General features: G+C 42.8%; 1 protein-coding gene across 7 annotated transcripts in view; it reads left to right on the top strand.

Annotated features, from left to right (window-relative positions):
* The first annotated feature begins 1,045 nt into the window (after positions 1 to 1,045).
* LOC147445914 (uncharacterized) overlaps positions 1,046 to 19,924 on the top strand; it is a 109,412-nt gene continuing 90,533 nt past the window's right edge. For 2 of the 7 annotated variants that reach the window (XR_015189823.1, XM_086525239.1), the window contains exon 1: positions 1,047 to 1,758. Coding sequence is in view for 1 of the 7 variants with exons in the window: in XM_086525240.1 (XP_086381366.1) it covers positions 1,730 to 1,758; positions 4,174 to 4,414 (270 nt within the window). In the remaining 6 variants the exon portion in view is untranslated. Of the gene's footprint in view, positions 1,759 to 4,173; positions 5,340 to 19,924 lie in introns of those variants that run through there. The other 5 variants (XR_015189822.1, XM_086525241.1, XM_086525243.1 and 2 more) reach the window with 3 other exon arrangements.

The raw sequence follows: 19,924 nt of genomic DNA, 5'->3' as shown, positions 1-19,924 counted from the left end.
CTCTTATCCCGCACATCTCATGCATCTCCTTGCTCCCTTCGTTTGTTTCCATGCATCAGTACTATTTTCACTGCTTGATTTTTATTAAGAAAATAATCATGCTCGAAATGGGTATTTTTTTGTAGTCCAAACCACACTGTATCAATGCGGACACAAAACTGTTCTACCTAGGTAGCGTCCTCTCTTTTGCATCATCTTGAAACCATTGTTCTTTTACTCCTTCACCAACAAATTGATAAAGTTGTTGTAAAGCACTCTCTTTTTCATATGTATAATGGTAAGAAGGCCCTCCTTGACTTTGTTAGCTTTTGGTAGTCCATCTTTAAGGCGAACATAAGTACTTGTGTTAGGGGGTTCCATACACGGGCTTTGTTTTGCTAGCTTTTGCTTATGTCAACTTCTAAAAAGCTACTCATGTTAAGTTCAAACGAGGACTCACACCGTGCAAAACTGCTTAATTCAGCTTGTAACCCACACAACACATCTTCTCCCAAAGTTCCAAAGAGTTTTCAGATCCTTCTTGCTTCACAACCCAATCCATGAACATATATATGTGACAATTTCTGAAATGCATCCCCCACCCCCCTTCACACTATCTCGCACGGGCAGCTTCAAATGGGATCTACGGTTGAGGTGATTCGGACCGTAAGATGCACATTTAGAAATTCGGGACATTTGGTAAATTCGGGTAGGCTTGTAAATTTGGGACAATCCGCACCCCACGTCTTGAACCTGCGACCTCCCCACGACGAGCCATGTGCACTAACCAATACGTGCGCATGCGTTCGATGAAATATAGGAGATTCGAGTATCTCATATTGTAAATGTGGACCGATTAGTAAATTCGGGGCGATTGTCAAATCTGACGGTCCACGATTGACGCACCTCGCGTTTTCCTCATCCACCATTGACCCCATTTGACCATGCCCGTGTGATATTAGTGATGAGGCCCCGCCCCCCCGCCCCCCCCTTCCGGAAATTTGAGTAAGTATGATGACGGCCTCCTTCACTTCATTAGCGTTCAACAGGATAATGTACAATGCTAGCAATGCTTCTCCATCTCAATTACTGGCATAAGTGCCTCGTTGATTTCCTTGGCCTTCAATAGGTCATTTATTGTCGTGTACGAAGCCCTCTTCTTCATCTCATGCAACAAGGTAGGTCTTGTCGGCTTCCATAGCCTTCGACAGTCCATCTATCACACTGCTTTATGTGATCATTTTTGGGGTGCATCCTCTGCTTTCCATCTCAGTCGAAGTACAATAAGGCCGCTATCAACTTTATCAACTACACCTTCTCCTGCTGCCTCTTAACGATTGACGCCCTGCAACAGCAACGGGGAAATACTATAAACGTCGAGCTTTATCTTGAAGCTGCTGACGTTGACCAGCTGTTATGGCGGCTGATTATGCCGAAGTTGACATGGTGCTGAGCACCTGTTGCAGCTTTCGGGTTGGGGATTTGATTTGGATTGGTGGTTTAATGGTCTGCTGATCTTGTACCCCCAACGCCTCCAGCAAATATTGCGCATGCTCTTCCTTCTCAAGTTCAAGCAGGGCGACGTAGATCTCAAGTAGGGGCTTTCTCTTAATTGAGCAGGTGCGTTGGAACTTGGAGTCGCGTTTTCTTTGCGATAGTTAGCTGGGCCCCAAAGGGATGCTAGAGCTGTATTTTTAGCTTGGTGGGTTGCGGGGCAGTTTTTTGCTCCAATATTGGTTTGGCAAGTGGCATGGCTGAGCAGGTCATGGCCCTCTTCAGGTATGCTCTTGTGGGTCCTTTCACGCTCCCAGAAAAGAAACTAGAGTGCTTTACTAGTTGCATTTGTATTGAATTGAAGTGAGTCCGACGGAAAACATTTTGTATTTACCATTTTGTTGTCATCCAAACATTCAACAAGAGTACATGTCAAGAGTATGCATCCTTAAACAAGAACCTAGAAGAAGAAAGCCTAGAGAGAGAGAGAGAGAGAGAGAGAGAGAGAGAGAGAGAGAGCTTATACTTTGTTTTCCACAAATCTTGTTACCTTAAGTTGACATGGTCCTATGTTTAGAACGTTACGCTCTTCACATCCCAATTTAGATATGTCTAAACATGTCTTTAGCTTTTGGATTGTAATAATTCTTTGATTGAATCTTGCTCTATTGTGTACATTCTTGTCATTTGTGTAAGTGTCGTTGTATTATTCAAAGATTCAACAGGTGTATACATCCTCGGAGGAGAAAATGGAGAGAGAGAGAGAGAGGGAGAGAAATGAAATGATATATTAACGTCTACAAAAGGCCAAAATGACCTATGAGACCAACTGATTACAATGATGAGTCTAGTCCCAAGTCTGGGTACAAACAAAGAAAACTACAAACAAAGAACTGATAGGAGTGCTACCGACTCCAATGGGTGGCTGGTAGGCTGAGCAATGGTATCATGCCATAAAGGTACAAAGTGGGGATAAGTGTCACCATGATACAATATAGCAGTAGCATGAAGCCTATCCTGATCGACACTCTGGGTATCATGCTAGAATCCTGTGGATCCTCTGTCGCAATCTCCGCCGGTGCTGCGTGGCTCCCCTCCTCAGTCGCGGTCATCTCGATCTCCCTAACTCTATAGCTCGATCAATGAGAGTACCGCTGGTGTGTGTATGGGTGGAAACCGAGCTCTGTGATGGTGGTGTCCCCTCTGCCTCTGTGGTACTCAGACTGAAGAAATCTGAGATGCGTCTCTGGGAATGTCTCTGTCTTTGCCCATTCAATAGAGCGTCTCTATGTCTCTGAATCTCAAGTAGGAATAATCCGAGACATCTTTGAGAGAGAGAGAGAGAGAGAGAGAGAGAGAGAGAGAGAGAGAGAGAGAGAGAGAGATTCTATTATTTCTTAATTGGTATTGTCTCTAGTAGATTACGATCCTGATGTCCCAATTTGATCTATGCACCTCGCAAAAGAGCCATAAGAAGAGTTAGAATTTATATACAGTGACAATACAGATCATTTGAAATATGTTCACTTTTAGATATTGTCCCCTTTTTATGTTTGGGAAAAAGAAAAGAAAACATGCAAGTCTCCTTGCATGGGGGAGTCTGCATAGCCCTCCCCAATTTTTATAATACAAGAGAATGTGCCATTCCCAGTGCAGCGTGCAATTTTCAGTGTGTTCGTTTCACTGCGTCGGTAGTAATGAGTATGGAATTTAATGTATTTTACATACCCTTTTGTTTCGACATTCATTTGTCGATTGTCGTAAACGAGCACGATGTGCTGGGCTAAAGCATTGTCAACATGATGCTTGTCTGCTTCTATTGATATATCTTGCAATCTTATTGTGGATTCTCATTCATCTTGATACTCAACCACTCTCTTGTCTGCATATGCGGATTTAAGTTTAGCATAGATATCATCTGATCCTGAATGGCTGTCGTCTCTATCTAGGAAGAAATGTAGCTGATTCTCAACCTCAATGTAAGCCTTGGTTGGCTTTTTCCATACTCTTGAGAACCTTCCTCAGGAAACAAAAGGGCAAGGAAAAGTTTTTTCCAAAGCTTCGTATGAGATATTATAGACCTTTTTGGGTTACTTAGTTATAAATGAAGTATCTTACCGATTGAGTTTGCCTGCTTCTTGGAGGATCACAAACTGGTATTGAGTACTGGTCACTTCAGACACGATGTGGGCTGACAATACATCTGCCAAAGGTTTCTATGAAGGATAGGACATGTCAATGAATCCGACTAAAACAGTTGGGGACGCCTGAATATAGCTAGTCTATTTATAACATTTATTGGGAGATAATGTTGCATCTGGTTTGTGTAACTCTCATATGTGGGTGCAAAATATATATGTATGCATCGTAGCATGGTTTGAGAAGTGGTTATTGATCATTCTAAGTGTTATTTTCATGTAAATGTGAGTCCAATCCTAATATTCACACATGAGAGGGTTACTAGAGAAGAATTTATGTGGAGTTATATCTGAGAATAATCTTGCTGTATTCTACGGAAGATAATTGGATTATTTTTTAGTGTAGAGCAGAGGATACATTAGGGATACTTAACTTGCATTCCTTCTTATGAGTATCTTAAGTGTGTGTTAGACAAGAGAGGAATGTGTCTTACTCATTTTGCATGTGGATGGCTTTAGTCTGACAGTTCACTTGTATGTTCTTTGATGTTGCCTTGTGCAGGACCATATTTGAGACCGTCTTTGGAGAATTGGTTTATGTCAATCGAGCACGCTTGGCTTTTGAAAAAGAGAGGGGTATGTCACCAATTGATGACATGGCATCAGAAATCACATTTCCTCTTGACGTGACCCTAATTTCAAAAACTTTAAAATTGTCAGAATGGAATCCTGTTCACGTCAAAAGATTGCCCTTGTCAAGTAGACAAACTTTGTCTTCTACGGCATCATCAAATTCCAAGTAATATTGTAAGATTTTTAAAGTCTTCTATTGAGGGCTAATGTCACAAGATGAGCACCACGTGCCAATAGAAAAGAACAGATTGAACAGACTTTTAGCACTTCAATAACAATTGAACTGAAAGAGAGACGACACGCGACACGGAGTGGCGTAATTCCACCCCAGAGAGTATTGGCCCCAAATTTTGGCGCCCCTTTCGGTATTTCTTTATATTGCATCAACTTAGTACAAGCCGGTACTCCAGACTCTGCACCTTCTCTAGGAAGCATGCCAGAGAATGAGTCCTAGCCTCATATTTAGAGGCCCTTGACCTGAAAAGCAGTTACAGTAAAAAACTTTTAAAACTCAAAAGCTTCTGGTCCAAAAAGCAATACCAAAAGCTGTCAGCGTAATTTACAAAAATCCGTACAACTTGCCACATCATCAGCCAGCGCAAAACGCGAAAATCCGTACAACCTGCCACGTCATCATGCCAGTGCAATTTCGAAAATTTGCCACGTCATTAGTTTTTGGCGTGTGTCCGGATCCTGCTTTATTTTTTTTCGTTTATGTCACTCGGGGCCCCATCGGACGGGGTCCCCATTAGTTGGTAGGACTACTTTGTTACTTCTTCTTAGGGTTTAGGTCCCTCGGCCACATATGTAAGTCGGCTCCATTCTTTAGGCTTTGACACGTCAGTAGTTTGTTACAACTAAAAAGGCCAAAAGTAGCTAAAAAGCAATGTTTTTGACTAAAAACAACTTAGTTTTTTGAAGTAGTTTTTTAGCACTAGAAGTGACTAGTTTAAAAGAGAGGTCTTGGCCCCAATTGTAAGAGAGTTTGTGGCTAGCTTTGCACTTGACGTGCCACGCATGAGTTGAACAAATGAAAAGAAATACTGAAAGGGAGCACGCACTCTCATGTTAAGAGAGTTTGTGGCTAGCTTTGCACTTGACGTGCCACGCATGAGTTGAACAAATGAAAAGAAATACTGAAAGGGACGCCAGTTTGGGGCCAATCTTCTCTATACACTTGATGATCTCGCCAAGTGTTTGCATACTAAGTGGATCTCTGTTCTTGTTCGGTGGGTTTGTATTTTCATCTACGTGTCACTACGTGTGACTTCTGTCCAATTAGTTTACAGTGGGAGGAGGCCAAGGCGCTTGTGGAGATGATGAAGCCCTCCTGAGGATAGTGGACTCCACTCAGCCATGCACTGGCAAAGTGTACGAGGCAATGGATTGCATTACAAAGAAGATGAAAGCAATGTTCAAAGTGGTCAAATCCCTATGTTTGAAAAGGTGACAAGCCTATCACTCTCTCCTCCATGCTGCCACCTACATTTTTGATCCTGAGTTTCAAGGCAAAGGGTAACATAAGGACAAAGCGGTGAGCAAAGGCCTTCAACAAAACTTGAATCGCCTTTACGAGAATGAGGAGGATCGCTGCAGAATCAAGGACTAGTTGTAGATTAACAAAGAGAAGAGGGGGTCTTTTGGTTTGGTAGATGCACAGGTGGACCGCTTCAAGATAGGGTCTACACTTTGTTGAGAGGAATGGTGCGGATACTCCAGAGTTGCAGGAATTTGTTGTGCACATACTGGAATTGGAGCTGATCTCTTTAGATAGCTGATTCCATTGTTAGAGTTTACAGCTACTGGTGATTCATTAGTTCAATCAGTAGAACTGGAGGAAAAGATAGAAACTGAACTGGAACAGTTACATGAACTGGAACACATCTGTTGAGAGAGAGACAAACTGAATGACCGGAATTAGTGTTCAGTTTCAGATTCAGATTCAGATTTAGATGGAATGGATACAAAGTATATCTGGTTGAAGTACACTTGACTACTGTATTAGGAATTACAAAGTAAGAGTACAAATGAGGATAATGTAGCTCGAAAACAGCTTTAGGACTACAACCACATAACTAAGAGTAAGAAGTCAAAAGATAAAACAGCCCAAACGTACAGCCAACCCGATTACAATGTAATGGGTCCTATTTATAGCCTCTTGAAGTTATTGTGGTAACCGCCATGGTAATTACTGATTGGTCCACTGCTCGGCTTTCAGGATCTGGTTCCCACCTAGTGAAACTGCCTCCGCCAGTGAGACTACCTCCGCCATCTACATCCTTCCCTTCTTTCTTGAATTTTGATAAGACTCCAAAATTTCTGAAAAAATCCATCGTCTGATCCTTTTGAAACATAGCTTTATGCCATATTTCATGCTTGCTGAGTGCTTGACACCCCCCCTATAATTGTAATTCCAAGGGTGTCCAGCCAAAGAGATACCATCACCTGACTGAGAAAATTCACCGTCTGATTCTGAAAATGCTTGAAAAAATCCACCGTCTGATTCTGAGAACGGTTGGAAAATTCCTCCCTCGAATTCTGAGATGGAACTACCCAGTATCCTTCCGCTGAACCCTTCCTTTTGCTCTTAGGTCTTGATGGTGTCTCAGAAGTCCCAGTGCCAGCATTGTCCTTCTGAACGAGTTTGTAAATGGCCTCTTGCTCAAGCTGATCCCGCCTCTCTGTGGTCATTTCGACTTCATAAGGCGTGAGGGGATGATAAGTTTTGGTGTCAGGATCACAGAGCGTGCGTCTGCCTTTTGTTAGACGAGTCTTGGCCAATTTGTGACAATGCAAAGCTGTATGGATCTATCCTTTTGGAAGAGGCTGATTTGTTTTGATCCTAGTTTCAAAGAGAATCTCAGCCATCTCTCTGTACTGGGGTCCTAGGCCTGGTTTAGCCTTAATGTCCTTTTCAGGAACTTTAGAGGACTCAACAGTGAGTTGCAGTAGCTGGTTTGTGATCTTAGTGAGGCCTCTAATTTGAACTTTCCATTGTCCCATACAGAGCTTGATCCTCTGCACCTCATCTTTTAATTCGTGGAAATCATTTAATTGAAGAGCATCATTGAATAGCGTTTGCCAGGTTTTCCATTCCACAGTTGAGCGCTCATATCAATTCTGAAGATCATCAGTAATCTTAAAGTATGTAAGCCGATCTACTGGTTTTGTATGTGGAGGATGTAGTGCTGGAAAAAACCTCGGCAGCTCCGCTTCTCTTGCTAGTAAAGCTTACAGGAGAACTGTGGAATCAGGTACAAACTCTAGAAAATTAAGGACAGCATGGTTCTCCTGCTGCATCATCTTCCTGGTAACTTTAACCAGTTGAAATAATCTCCGGAGAGCAGTTGCCTGTTTTTCTACTGTCATTTGAGTTTGAGGTCCTTTGCTTGTGGTAGTCTGGTCTTCAAGAATAGCTCTCACCCTCTGATCCAAAACTCCCCTAGCAATCTGAATTTGCATTAAGACCTCTTTTAATTGACTTCCGACGTCTTTCATACATTTATATGTCGACTTATTTCCCAGCAGGAGTTCTAATTCCATGGAAAGGGAATGACAATCTGCAGTAGAATGCCTCTGCCAATGTGGATTAACTTCTTTCTCATCAGCAGTTAATATCCATTCAGGCACTCTCTCTAGCAGTTGTATTGTACTAGGATGCTCAGGCAATTGGCACACCTCCTGATCATGGTAAGCAGTTGATTTTCAATGTTGAATCATTTTCCTAGCGTCGACATATAGTCGCTGAAATCGCTCCAGATCAGTGATTAGATCATCATCCTCTAGATACATCCTGGTTATAGGAGCCTGCTGATGTCGTAATCTCTTGTTCAACGTGATGAGCTGTAATGAATGTTGCTCATCGCTTGTCGGAATCTCAGTCATAGCTTTGCCTTTCCCTTTATCATCTGTATTGTGCTGTGACTGGTGTGCTGGTGAATTTCGAGCATTGTTGGTTTGTTGATCTCCCACCTTTTGGTCACCCGACTGCTGTCCATGCTCGTCTAATTGGTCTGCCTTGGACTGATTCCCTCTGGTAGTCCCCGCTCCACCATTACCAGGGTGGAGATGGAGGAGAGTCATCATTACCATGCCCTTCTTCTGATTCCTCCTCCTCCTCTTCTTCGTCAGCTTTTGCCTTATCATCATCTTCCTCAAGGTTGTTGTGCTGCTCAATATAATCAAGGATAGCTTGGTTTGCCAAAGCACTGTTATATTCAGAGAGTTTGTCTTGCAAGTCACTCTGCATTGTTTCCATGAGAGTCCTCAAATTATCTATATTAAAAACAACATTCCCTTCTGGATTTAATATCTCAGCCAGATTATTATAGATGCATCTTTCCGTTAAGGTGGCTTTTAGAGCAGTGTGGGTATTCAACAATGAGTTGAAATCAACTCGCTTTATTCTCAGCAGAGTTTCGAATTTGTCGGCAGCCCTTTCGGCTTCTACGTTTTCTTCCGTCAAGGTCCGTATCTCAGACTCCACCTTGGATAACCTATTTTCTAATTGCTGAATGGTCCTAGCTGACTGAGCTTCAATGATACTGTGGCGCAGGGTTTGGGCGGCCCTCTCCTGCTCCATCTTTTCAATCTGCTGCTCAGCTTCCTTTAGTTCAGTTTTTGTCTTGGTTAATTCCTCATCTGACACTGCAGTATCTAGCATTTGTCGTATGTTCACAACAGTGTTCCAAGATGACTGAATTAGTACATAACAGCCGTCCTTCACTGTGGCTGGGTCACAGGCAGTTGACTCATAAACCGTGACAGGAGCCATATATGGTACTGTAGAATAATCAGATTTTTGCAGAAGTAGACGTCCTTTGAGAGGATGAGTTTGCAGCTGCTGTAATCTATCTTTCTTTGTTAATCGTAGGGCCGCTTTACTATAAGGAATGGAAACCTTTCCAAGTGGACTTGAAGGTGCTGGTCCTTTTCCCTTATCAGTCTGATCTGCTGGCTGCTCAGCATTGGCCCTATCTGACTGGTCTTGTCCCGTACTGGTGGTTGCTGAAATCTGCCCTGTTGACTGGCTGACTCCACCAGTGGTCTGATTGAGAGGTTTTTCAGTCTGACTGGCCGCAGTCTTTTCAATAGACACTATTTGGATTTGGCTTTCTAACTGCTTAAGAAGAGCAGTGCTTTTAGTCAATGTTGTCCTTGGTCTTTTAGAACTACCAGCCTCCTCTTGTGTGGCCTTTCTCTTTTGTCCAGTGAGAGCTAACTTCTCTTCTGGGGACTCTTCATCTGAAGATAATTCAACATTGCTAGGCACTGGAAATGGCTTCTGGCTCAAGTCAATCTTACCTGGACATGGGCGTCTGGAGCAGATGCCCAATAAAGAAACTGCCAAACATACCAAGCTTTGAAGACAATCTGAGACTTCAACTTGGCAGTTTGCTGAAGCACGTCGTGTGATAATATCTGACAGAGATTAATAGAAACTGTAGAGTCGAATCTTTTTGCTAAGAGCATAGCAAATAGCTTTTCTGACACATAAGTAGGATTATTTTTAAGACTCACAGCTTCAACCACAAAGCGATAGGCAGCAGGAATGTCCAGACCTGCTATTGGCACTCCTTGCGCACTGGCTTTTCGTTTCTTTTTGGCAGCATCATCTTCTTTCAAGGCTGCACTGATTTGCTCTGCAGTTGCCATAGATGGCTTTGGCCCATTTGGCATTCGGAATGCAAAAGCAATATTCTCTGGAGTGACTGACACTTTTCTACCATAGACCATAGCACTTACGTCTTCGGCATTGAAGGAATCCAAAACTTGCCTTATGATTGCTGTGTCAAACTCTATCCTTGTTGCTTGCACAACCACATGTAAATCCCACAGTCTAAGTAAGGCCTCTGCTTGCTCAGTAAACACATATCTCTGTATTTTGCTGTGAGGAATAAGTGGAAGAGTCGCTTTTGCAACAACAATAAGGGCTTGGGTTTCTTCAATTGTTTCTTGCATCTTCTTTGACATTTTCTTCCTACCCATACACCGTGAAGATGATGAATCAGTATACGAAGAAGAAGATGACTTACTTGATTCGTCAAACCCGTATCCTGGTGTGGCTGGCAAGGATAAACGGCAGTCCACAGTCTCCTCGGATGAAGAGGTTTGCGGCTGTAGCGAAGAAACTTCAGAGCTCGACGATGGCAAATGAACGACAGTCTGTAGGCGTCGCGCAGGAGACTTGCGAGGAAAACGGCTTACTCGCCTCACTGTTATACGCGTTCGCGCCATAAAAGCTCACCACTTACCGTTCCTAGAGTTCTGTGCACCGCAATTGACGTGGCAAACATGCATTGGACAAGACTCTCTTTTGTCTTTGAAATGATTATCACTGATAGTCCTTCCGGCTGTTGTTTCCCTAAGAAATGATATTGGTTTTCATATTTTTCTGGTTCTTATATGGACAGGGTTTGGTCGCGCTGGTACTATTCTGACTTTTTGACTGGCTCTGGAATTGGTTGTACATGAAAAAGACCTAAAATAGCTGATTTTGGATTTTCTTGGTCTTCAGTTCCTAGACCATCAATACTCTTTTCTCGAAAAGCTTCCTTGGCTTTTGAATAATAGAGCTTGATTTTAGCTCCATTGTATACCCCTGGCAACAATACTCCAGACAAATCTTTCAGCCTTACCGTGCCATTGGAGAACACCCAATCAACTTTAAATGGTCCTGCCCAGGCTATCTTTAAGTTTGGTTTCTTAGGGTCTAATTTTGATTGATATAAGAGAACCAGATCGCCTTTCTGAAAATCCCTGACCTTAATTCGTCTGTCATGACAATGTTTCCTTCTTTGCTGAACAATTTCTTGTTCCAGCATAGCCCTCTGTCTCAGCTCACCTAGCTGTGTTAGCTCTTCCAGTCTTTTTTTTAGATTGTGATTAAAATCAAGGCCATGCTCGATGGCCATCCTGAAACTGGGTATGACAAATTCCATTGGTATAATAGCTTCAGTGCCATACACCATTCTAAATGGTGTTAACCTGGTAGTGACCTTATAAGCTGTTCTATATGCCCATAGAGAAATTTGAAGTTTTTTCAAGTCCCATTGCTCTAGCTTTTTCTACACAATCTTGGTAAGGATAGTCTTGAAAGTCTTGTTACTACTTTTCGCTTACCCATTGCATCTAGGATAATAAGGTGTTGATTTCCGATGCTTGATTGAAAGCATATCCATGAGAATATCCATAGTGTCATTTATAAAGTGTGTATCTTGGTCTGACACAATCTCCACAGGACATCCGTATCGACAAACAATATTCTCAAATAGGAACCTAGCCGTAGATTTTGCTGTGTTGTCGGGAAGAGCCTTAGCCTCAACCCACTTGGTCACATAACAGGTAGCCATTAATATATATCTATTCTTTTTGGGAGTAATCTTTTTGAACGGCCCCATAAAATCCAGACCCCATTTCATGAAAACACCCAGTGGATGGACTGGTGTTAAAGGACTCATGTCTGCTGCTGTGGGTCTACCCATTCTTTGGCATATATCAAAAGTTTTGCAAAAGCTTCTGATATCAGATATTAAAGTCTGCCACCATAACCAAGCCTGCAGAATCTTCTTGAAAGTAATATCAGTAGACCATTATGTGTCTCTACAATAACTTGCATTCTACCCTCCATAGGCACACATCGGCGAAGAATCCCATCGACACTCAATCTGTAGAGTGAGCCGCCAATGATAGTAAACTTTAGGCTTTTAATAACCAGAGCCTTCTTCTGATTCTGAGTCCAATCATCTGGCAACCCACCCTTAGACAAGAACTGATATACTTCATACAATTCTGGATCAATTGAATCTGCCGCTTCTAGCTGAAATAGTTCTGCATCTACTGGCTCGTCTCTTAAAGACTCCTTAGAGTAGCCTTCTGTACTTCTAAACAAGAAATCAACATCACAATGGTTTTTGCCAGGTTCATGGAAAATACGAAATTCAAATTCCATGAGAAACATCATCCACCGTATTAGCCTGCCTTGAATAATGACTTTATTAATCAGAAATAATAAGGCTTGATGATCCACATAGAAATAAAACAACTTGTTTAGCAAATAATGTCTGAATTTGGTAGCACTGAAAACCATCCCTAAGGCTTCTCTTTCAGTAATTGTATATCCTTGTTCAGCTTGACTGAACGTGCGACTGGCAAAGTATACTGGATAATCAGTTCTTCCTTTTGGCTGAGCTAGATTTGCTCCCATCGCCAGTCTCGAAGCATCCACATGTACATGAAAAATGACATCCCAATGCGGTTGTCGAAGAACTGGTTTACTGGTGATGGAATTCTTTAATTTCTAAAACCTTTCTTCATATTCAGCAGTCCAACTGAACTTGTTGGTTTTCTTTGTAAGCTTATACAATGGTAATGCTTGGGAGGCAAACTTGCTTTTGTAAAAATTAATATATCCCAGAAAAGAACTTAATTTTGATGCATTTCTAGGCGCTTTGGCCTGTTGAATGCACTGGATCTTGTCATTAGCCATTTCTATTCCATTTCTGGACACCACATGTCCCAGTAGTAGTTGTCCTTTCCAGACTAAGAAAATAGATTTGAATGGATTCAGACAAATCCTCTTTTCCTGCCAGCGCTTAAAAACCATCTGCAAAAATAGTAAATGCTTTTCCTCTGTGGAATATACAGTGAAGTCATCCATGAATATGGCGAGGAATTGATGAAGAAATTCACTGAAGATTTCCATCATGCATCTCTGAAAAGTGGCCGGTGCATTGCAAAGGTCAAATGGTATTACTAGATACATAAATACTCCCCACTCTGTAATAAAAGTGGTCTTTCCCGATCCTCAGGAGCAATTTGTAACTGGTTATAACCACTATACCCATCCATAAAGCTATACATCTCATATTCTGCAATTTCATTAAGTAACATATCTGTGAAGGATAATGGAAATGGGTCCTTGATGGTTTGAGCATTCAGTTTCCTATAATCTACACATACTCTCAGCTTCCCATTCTTATCCTGCAATTTCATCAAGTAACATATCTGTGAAGGGTAATGGAAATGGGTCCTTGATGGTTTGAGCATTCAGTTTCCTATAATCTACACATACTCTCAGCTTTCCATTCTTCTTAGGCACAACCACAATAGGAAACAGACAATCACTACTGGCTACTTCAGTAATGAACCTAGCTTTTAGAAGGTTGTCAATCTCTTCCTTGACTTTCTTAGCATAATTTGGATTCATTTGATAGCGCTGCAGTCGTACTGGCCTGGCATCGGGTTTTAGTGGTATTCGATGTTGACAGACCTCTGGATCCACTCCTTTGAGATCAATATGTTCCCATGCGAACACATCTTTATAGTGCTGGAACATATGTCGTGCCTTCTCTTTCGTCGTAGGATTCAGATGTTTATTAACCTTGATCATTCTAGGGTTTTCCTCAGACCCCAAATTCCATTCCTCTATCTCCTGATCATCCGGAAGGAACCAGTTAGGCCCTCCACCCTTTCTCTTGGTTGACTCCTTAGCATAATCCCAGGACGATACTATGAGCTCTGAATTACTATTCTGATTTCCAGTAGCTCCTCCAAAGTGTGTCTGTTCTACTGGTGTGCTAAAATCAACTGGTTCTTCTGGTCTTCCAGTAAGCCGAACTGGATGTTCTTCTGAATTTAGTTTAGTGAACTGGTCTGGAAATTGTTTCTTTTGTTTTTCAGCTTCATCTTTGTTCAGTAAAACTGCATTGAGATGTTTCTCTGTTAATGGAAAAATATTCATAGCCGCTAACATTCTCTCAATTTTCTTCACATTGTACTTCTGGCAAAGCTCTTTGGGTCTCATTTCTTTTCTTCAACTTCTAGTGTTATTCGTCTAAATCTGGATTCTGCCACTGGCCCCTTGTATTGTCAAAGTCTGATTAGCATAGTCGTGAACAGCCTGTGTCGTTTGCAGCCATGGGCGTCTCAGTAGCATCCCATACGCTCCTTGCACATCCAGTACTAGGAAACTAGCTTTGAACTTTTCTTTGTCCACTCGTATCTGCATATTCTCTACCATTCTAGTTGCCTGCACCACTCGATGATCCGCCATTCGAACTTTGAAAGCTGCTGGTTTCAGGCTAGTAATTCCCATCCTTCGCTAAAGATGTGCTCCCAGAATGTTTACCCCTGCTCCTCCATCTAGTATGACGCTTGATAGTGGTTCCCACTGTTTTTGAACTTTGTAGTCCACCTGAATCACCGGCACTTCATCATCTCTGACAACTGTCAAGTCGACTGATCAGGCCTCCGTCTCAGCCTTCATTCGCTGTTTGATGAATTTTGCTGCTTCAGGCAAAGTTCTTCTGATGTCCTCTAACTCCACAGTGAGTTTCTGAATTTTGTCACAAATCTTGACATGAATTTCCTCTTTCTCATGATCAGAGTTGTTGTCAGAACTTGAAGAACTGGTAGTATCTTCAAAATACCATTCCTTTATTTCAGTGCTTTTAGCTCCTTTAGCAGTTCCAAACTCTTGCATCAACCCTTGTACTGCAGCCAACATGGTCTCAGGCATCCCAGGCTTCGACTGATTTGGTTGTGCTGTCTCAGAAAACTGGGTAGGTATCTTATGAATGACCCGGGCTTCAGAACTCTCTGGCTGCTCTGGCAGCTTCTTGGCTAAATCCTTTGTGATTTTCGCTGCTAGTTCTCTTTGCTCCTGCCATTCATCAACCACCTTTTCTTTACCCTTGGCCTTCCATACCTCTCTCTGCTGAGCCCATTTGCTACTTTCAGGAGTAACTGATTTTGCTGGATTTTCTGGAATTTTCTCAATCACCACCCCTTTACTTCGTATAACTGCTCGTATAGGAACTGATTCTGAAACCTTCGCCTTAGTATCTGCAGCCCCATGTCTTTCTGGACACTGAGCCGCGAAATGCCCATACTTACCACATGTATAGCAATTCAGACTTCGATTCTGAAAATTACGACGACCTCGGCGTCGGCTAGTACCCGCTTGGTATCTACCGCGCCCTGCACCAGTACCACTGACACCTGGTTTCTCTTCTTGAGAAGCACTGGTAGTTTCCACTCTTACTGGTTCAGCATTGGTGAATGCCACCATTGACAAATCCTTGCCCTTCTTAAAATGATGAATTCGAATACCACAGTTGTTCCATAGATGGCCATAGGCTTTGCAATAAGTGCACTGTGGGCATTCGTTTGAAATATGGTCTTTAGATTTACACTTTGAACACCAGGTTTCCATTCTTCTTACTGGCTATCTGGTCTAGCTAATTTCAGCAATTTGCCGGCCATCTCTTCAATCTTCCTAGACCAAGATCCCTTCTTAATCTTGTCTTTGGTCCTTTCATCTGAGCTACTTTTAGAACTACTGGAGGCTCTACTGGACTCAGAATCTTTAGTAAAATTATTGCTACTACTGGACCTCCTCTGCTTATGACTCTTTTCCTTCTTAGCTTGCTGCTCTAGCTTTAGGGCTCGCTGCACCAAATCATTGAATTTCTTGGTTGGTGCCGACACCTCCTGTTTCCTAAGCTTCTTATTGCGAAAACCATTCAAAAACCATGCTCGTAGCCTCTTTTCGAATGGTGGTTCCTGCAGTTGTCTAGTTAGTTCCTTGATTTTCTCAACATAACTTCTGACTGACAATTTTCTCTGCTTTATCTTATCCAGCTCAGAGAGTATATCCTCATTCCCTTTGTTGTCTGAATATTCCAATCGGAAAGCTTTAAGCAGTTTATCATATGATCTGAGTTGACAAGCCGGGTAATGGTAGTACCATTTCCTTGATGCCTCCTTTAATGTTTGCGGAAAGTATTCACCCCAGTCATCTTCATCAATATTTTTTAACTCAGCATACTGCTCAATGGCTTGGATATGAACATCCGGGTCATCCTTCTTTCCCCCTTTGAACATGAAAAAAGAAATTTTCAATGAAGATGTGTAATTATGTCTATCAACATCATTTCTTCCTCTTCGCACCTTGGGATCCTGAGTTCTTTTTGAAGCTTTCTTATAATGGTTTGTGTCTGCATCCCAATTAATTTCTGCCTCCGTCTCAGTTGTTGTTTCCTCCCTGGCTTTTCTATTGGAACTATGACGACTTCCTTTACTGCCTTTGGCTTCTTCGTCTCCCTGTGTGGTCCGAGAACTCTTGGACTTGCGTTGTTCCCTTTCAGCCCTTCGTCTTCTGGACTGATCAGAATGCTGAGAGTCCTTTGCCTCATTAGCATGACTATGCTCTTCCTAAGCCCAAGTGTCAGTTCCTTGTTCATCCTTGGGATGAGAATCTCTTTTTGACTCCTCAGGAATAGGGTCAACGAGGTAGGATGGTTTCCGGCCACGACTGGGTTTGGGTGCCATTACTGCAGCTGAAAACTCAAACTGGGAGAGGAGTTTACTGATCAACAAGCAACAGCTCTAGCCACCGTGATCGCCAAAATGGAATTGGAGCTGATCTCTTTAGATAGCTGATCCCAGTGTTAGAATTTACAACTACTGGTGATTCATTAGTTCAATCAGTAGAATTGGAGGAAAATATAGAAGCTGAACTGGAACAGTTACATGAACTGGAATACATCTGCTGAGAGAGACAAATTGAATGACTGGAATTAGTGTTCAGATTCAGTTTCAGATTCAGATTCAGATTCAGATTCTGAAGGAATGGATACAAAGTATATCTGGCTGAAGTACACTCTACTACTGTATTAGGAATTATAAAGTAAGAGTACAAGTGAGGATAATGTACCTCGGAAACAGATTCAGGACTACAACCACACAACTAAGAGTAAGAAGTCAAAAGATAAAACAGCCCAAAAGTACAGCCAACCCGATTACAATGTAATGGGTCCTATTTATAGCCTCTTGGAGTTACTGCGGTAACCGCCATGGTAATTACTGATTGGTCCGCTGCTCGGCTTTCAGGAGCTGGTTCCCGCCTAGTGAAACTGCCTCCGCTAGTGAGACTACCTCCGCTATCTACACATACTCTTGCAGACTTGAAGTAGCAGTTGCTTGGAGAAACCCTGGTCAGATTACAACCACATTACCTCTAAGAAGAGGAACTGCCTTGGTGTACAACGTGCAAATGATTTGGTATTTGTCAGTGCCAACTTGTGAATGCTTTGCAAGGGCCTAGCAAAGAAGAAAAATTCTCTCATGCAATGGAAGTAGTCACAGTAGGACCCAGATCTCTCTGAGAGACAGCAGTGTCGTGCACAATCGCTCTATGTGCCACATAGACATGTATCATCCTAGGGCTTAGCTAGGTTAAGTCTCAGCCTAAGGGAATCCTTCTGGCACCCTTGTGAGCCTGTTCTCAGGACGTTCATGCCCAAAAGGTTCCATTAGTTAGGTAGCATAGCCTCTGCTGCACACATTTTTGTATAGGGGTGTTATTACGTGTTTGCGGGCATCTGAAACTATCATCATGTGGGTCTCTATGAGGGCAACGAGCCTGCAAAGTCTTGTCCCAATCAGATTAGTCATCCATGAGTTAGGTTAATTCCTAATTATCTCTCAGTTATTGAGGGGTCTTAATTGAAGGGTCATTGAAGGAACAAAATCTCTAGACAAATCACTTGAGTCAAGTCAATATAAAAGAAGGCCTAGGGAGTCCCATTGTTACCTGGAACGGGATTTCGGAAGGGGGAACGGCAACGGGCATGAAACGCCATTCCCTGTTATTACGGACACTCACGTTTCAAACTTGGAACGGGGATTGTGGTAAGTTGGAATGGGAACGGGGACGTGAAAATGGCCATTCCCTATAACTATGCTAGGGACGTCATTTTCCAGGTATCACATTGGGCACCCAAGAGGCAAGGTGTCACGTGCACATCTAACCCTATGTGCATGTGGACAAGCTACTTCATGACAAGGGTTCAGTCAGCTTAGCCTAGGAAGTGTTCTAACACTTTTGTGAGTTTGTTCGCAGACTGTGCATGCCCAGGCACTTAGAGTAGATGCATATCCTCTGGTTGCACACAACATGATCATGAGCATTACCATCAGAATCCATCAAGAGCATTTTACAGTGCAAAAAATCTATTTTCCCTATTTTAGCCATTGTTCACTTATTATTTTTAAGTGACTTTGTTGGGAAATTGGGTGTGAAGCAGTTTGACTAATCCAGTATATAAGAAAAGCTAGCGCTAGGGATTTCTGGCAGAAGAGGCGAGAGACCACAATCGAAGTGCACCTTCTCTGCAAGACCGGCAAGAAGACTCAGTGTTTTCAGCCATCAAAGACCAGTCAGCGTTTTTCATCTATAGCAAAAGGAACCTAGCATTTTTAGAAGTAGCAGACCAACATGGCAACAACAGTTCCAGTAGCGTTTTTGCATCAGATACAGATTCAGCCATAGCGCTTTTGGACCAGATTTTTCAGCCTAGCGTTTATGCAAATTTGCGGCGCGAAGACCTTCTCTGCATCTGCATTTTCAGTTTTCAGCATCTGGACTCCGCACTGCAAGTTCCCAACCTTGCAGATCTCACCTTCCTGCAGCAGATCCTCGCCACACGGTCAGATCAGCCAGCGTTTGCAGATCCAGCCCGGAACACAGATTTCAGCATCTGCGTTTTCAGCGCGTCGTCGTCGCATCGTCATCATTGCCGTCGTCACCAACATAGAGTCAAAATTCAGTAGATAAAGATTTGTAGATTTCAGCCCCTTAGCGTTTTCAGATTTCAGCCCGTCTTGTCGTCGTCCTCATCGTCGTCAACATTGTCGGCAAGTCCATAGCATTATAGAGATTTGTGCAATCAATAGTAGATCGCTCTCGCCATAGAGAGTGGGGCCTTCGAAGTTGTTTGATAACATTCTGGTGTCGTATTCTTCTCTTTCTATCTCTCAGTCTCAGCACCTTCATTCACACTGTTTATCCACTTTGTTTGTGATCATTCGCACTCTCTCATTAAAGGAATTCCTAATCGTGTTTTTGAAGAGAGACAAGAAACCCAAGAAAGAAGGGCTTGTCTAGCCTTCCCTTGATTCTCTTTTCACTCATTGAGAGCGGATCGTGCACTTAGCGGCCGGCCAATCGACGTGAGGTGGGAAAAAGAAACCTTGGTGTGAGCGCAAGACCGCCAAGGGGTGCGCCCGCGGGAAAGAGAAGAGCTTGGGTAAGAGAAGATCCTTCTCTAACACATATTGCAAGCGAAAGAAGACCCTCAAGAACCTCAAGACTCAAGAACCCAAGAACCCAAGACCCACAAGAACCCAAGTTCTGCGTAAACTTAAGAACCCAAGACTTCAGTGTATGGTCATTACCCGAAGCGGAATGGATACTTCGCATGGAGGTGATGAGCATGTCAGTGGCGAAGAAGAATTTTCCCCACGACGAGGTTTTTTTGACCCTCCCTCTTTCCCATCTACTCCAAGGATTGCACCAAATCCTATGGAGGCTTTGGTCAAGTCGATGATGGACATGATTTTACACCAAGAAGCGCAATGTGTTACCTTGGAGCATGAGCGCCAAGAAAGACAGGAATCCTTGGATCACGAGCGTGAACAAGCGTGCTTGGCGGCCAAGGAACGAAAAGATAGGAAAGCAGAAAGAAAGGCAGCTATTGAGCGTGAGCGTGAGCAAGCGCGCTTGGTGGCCGAAGAAAGAAAGGAGGCGGTTGAAGAGAGACGAGCGGCCTTGGAGTCAGAGCGTGAGGTGCAGAGAGTCCAACGCCTGCAAGAGTTGGTCCGACAGGTACTCACCT

The sequence above is a fragment of the Adiantum capillus-veneris genome, chromosome 12 (genome assembly GCF_014529385.1).
Source record: "Adiantum capillus-veneris isolate H3 chromosome 12, ASM1452938v2, whole genome shotgun sequence".
NCBI lineage: Eukaryota > Viridiplantae > Streptophyta > Polypodiopsida > Polypodiales > Pteridaceae > Adiantum > Adiantum capillus-veneris.
This window is presented reverse-complemented; position numbering and strand designations above follow the sequence as displayed.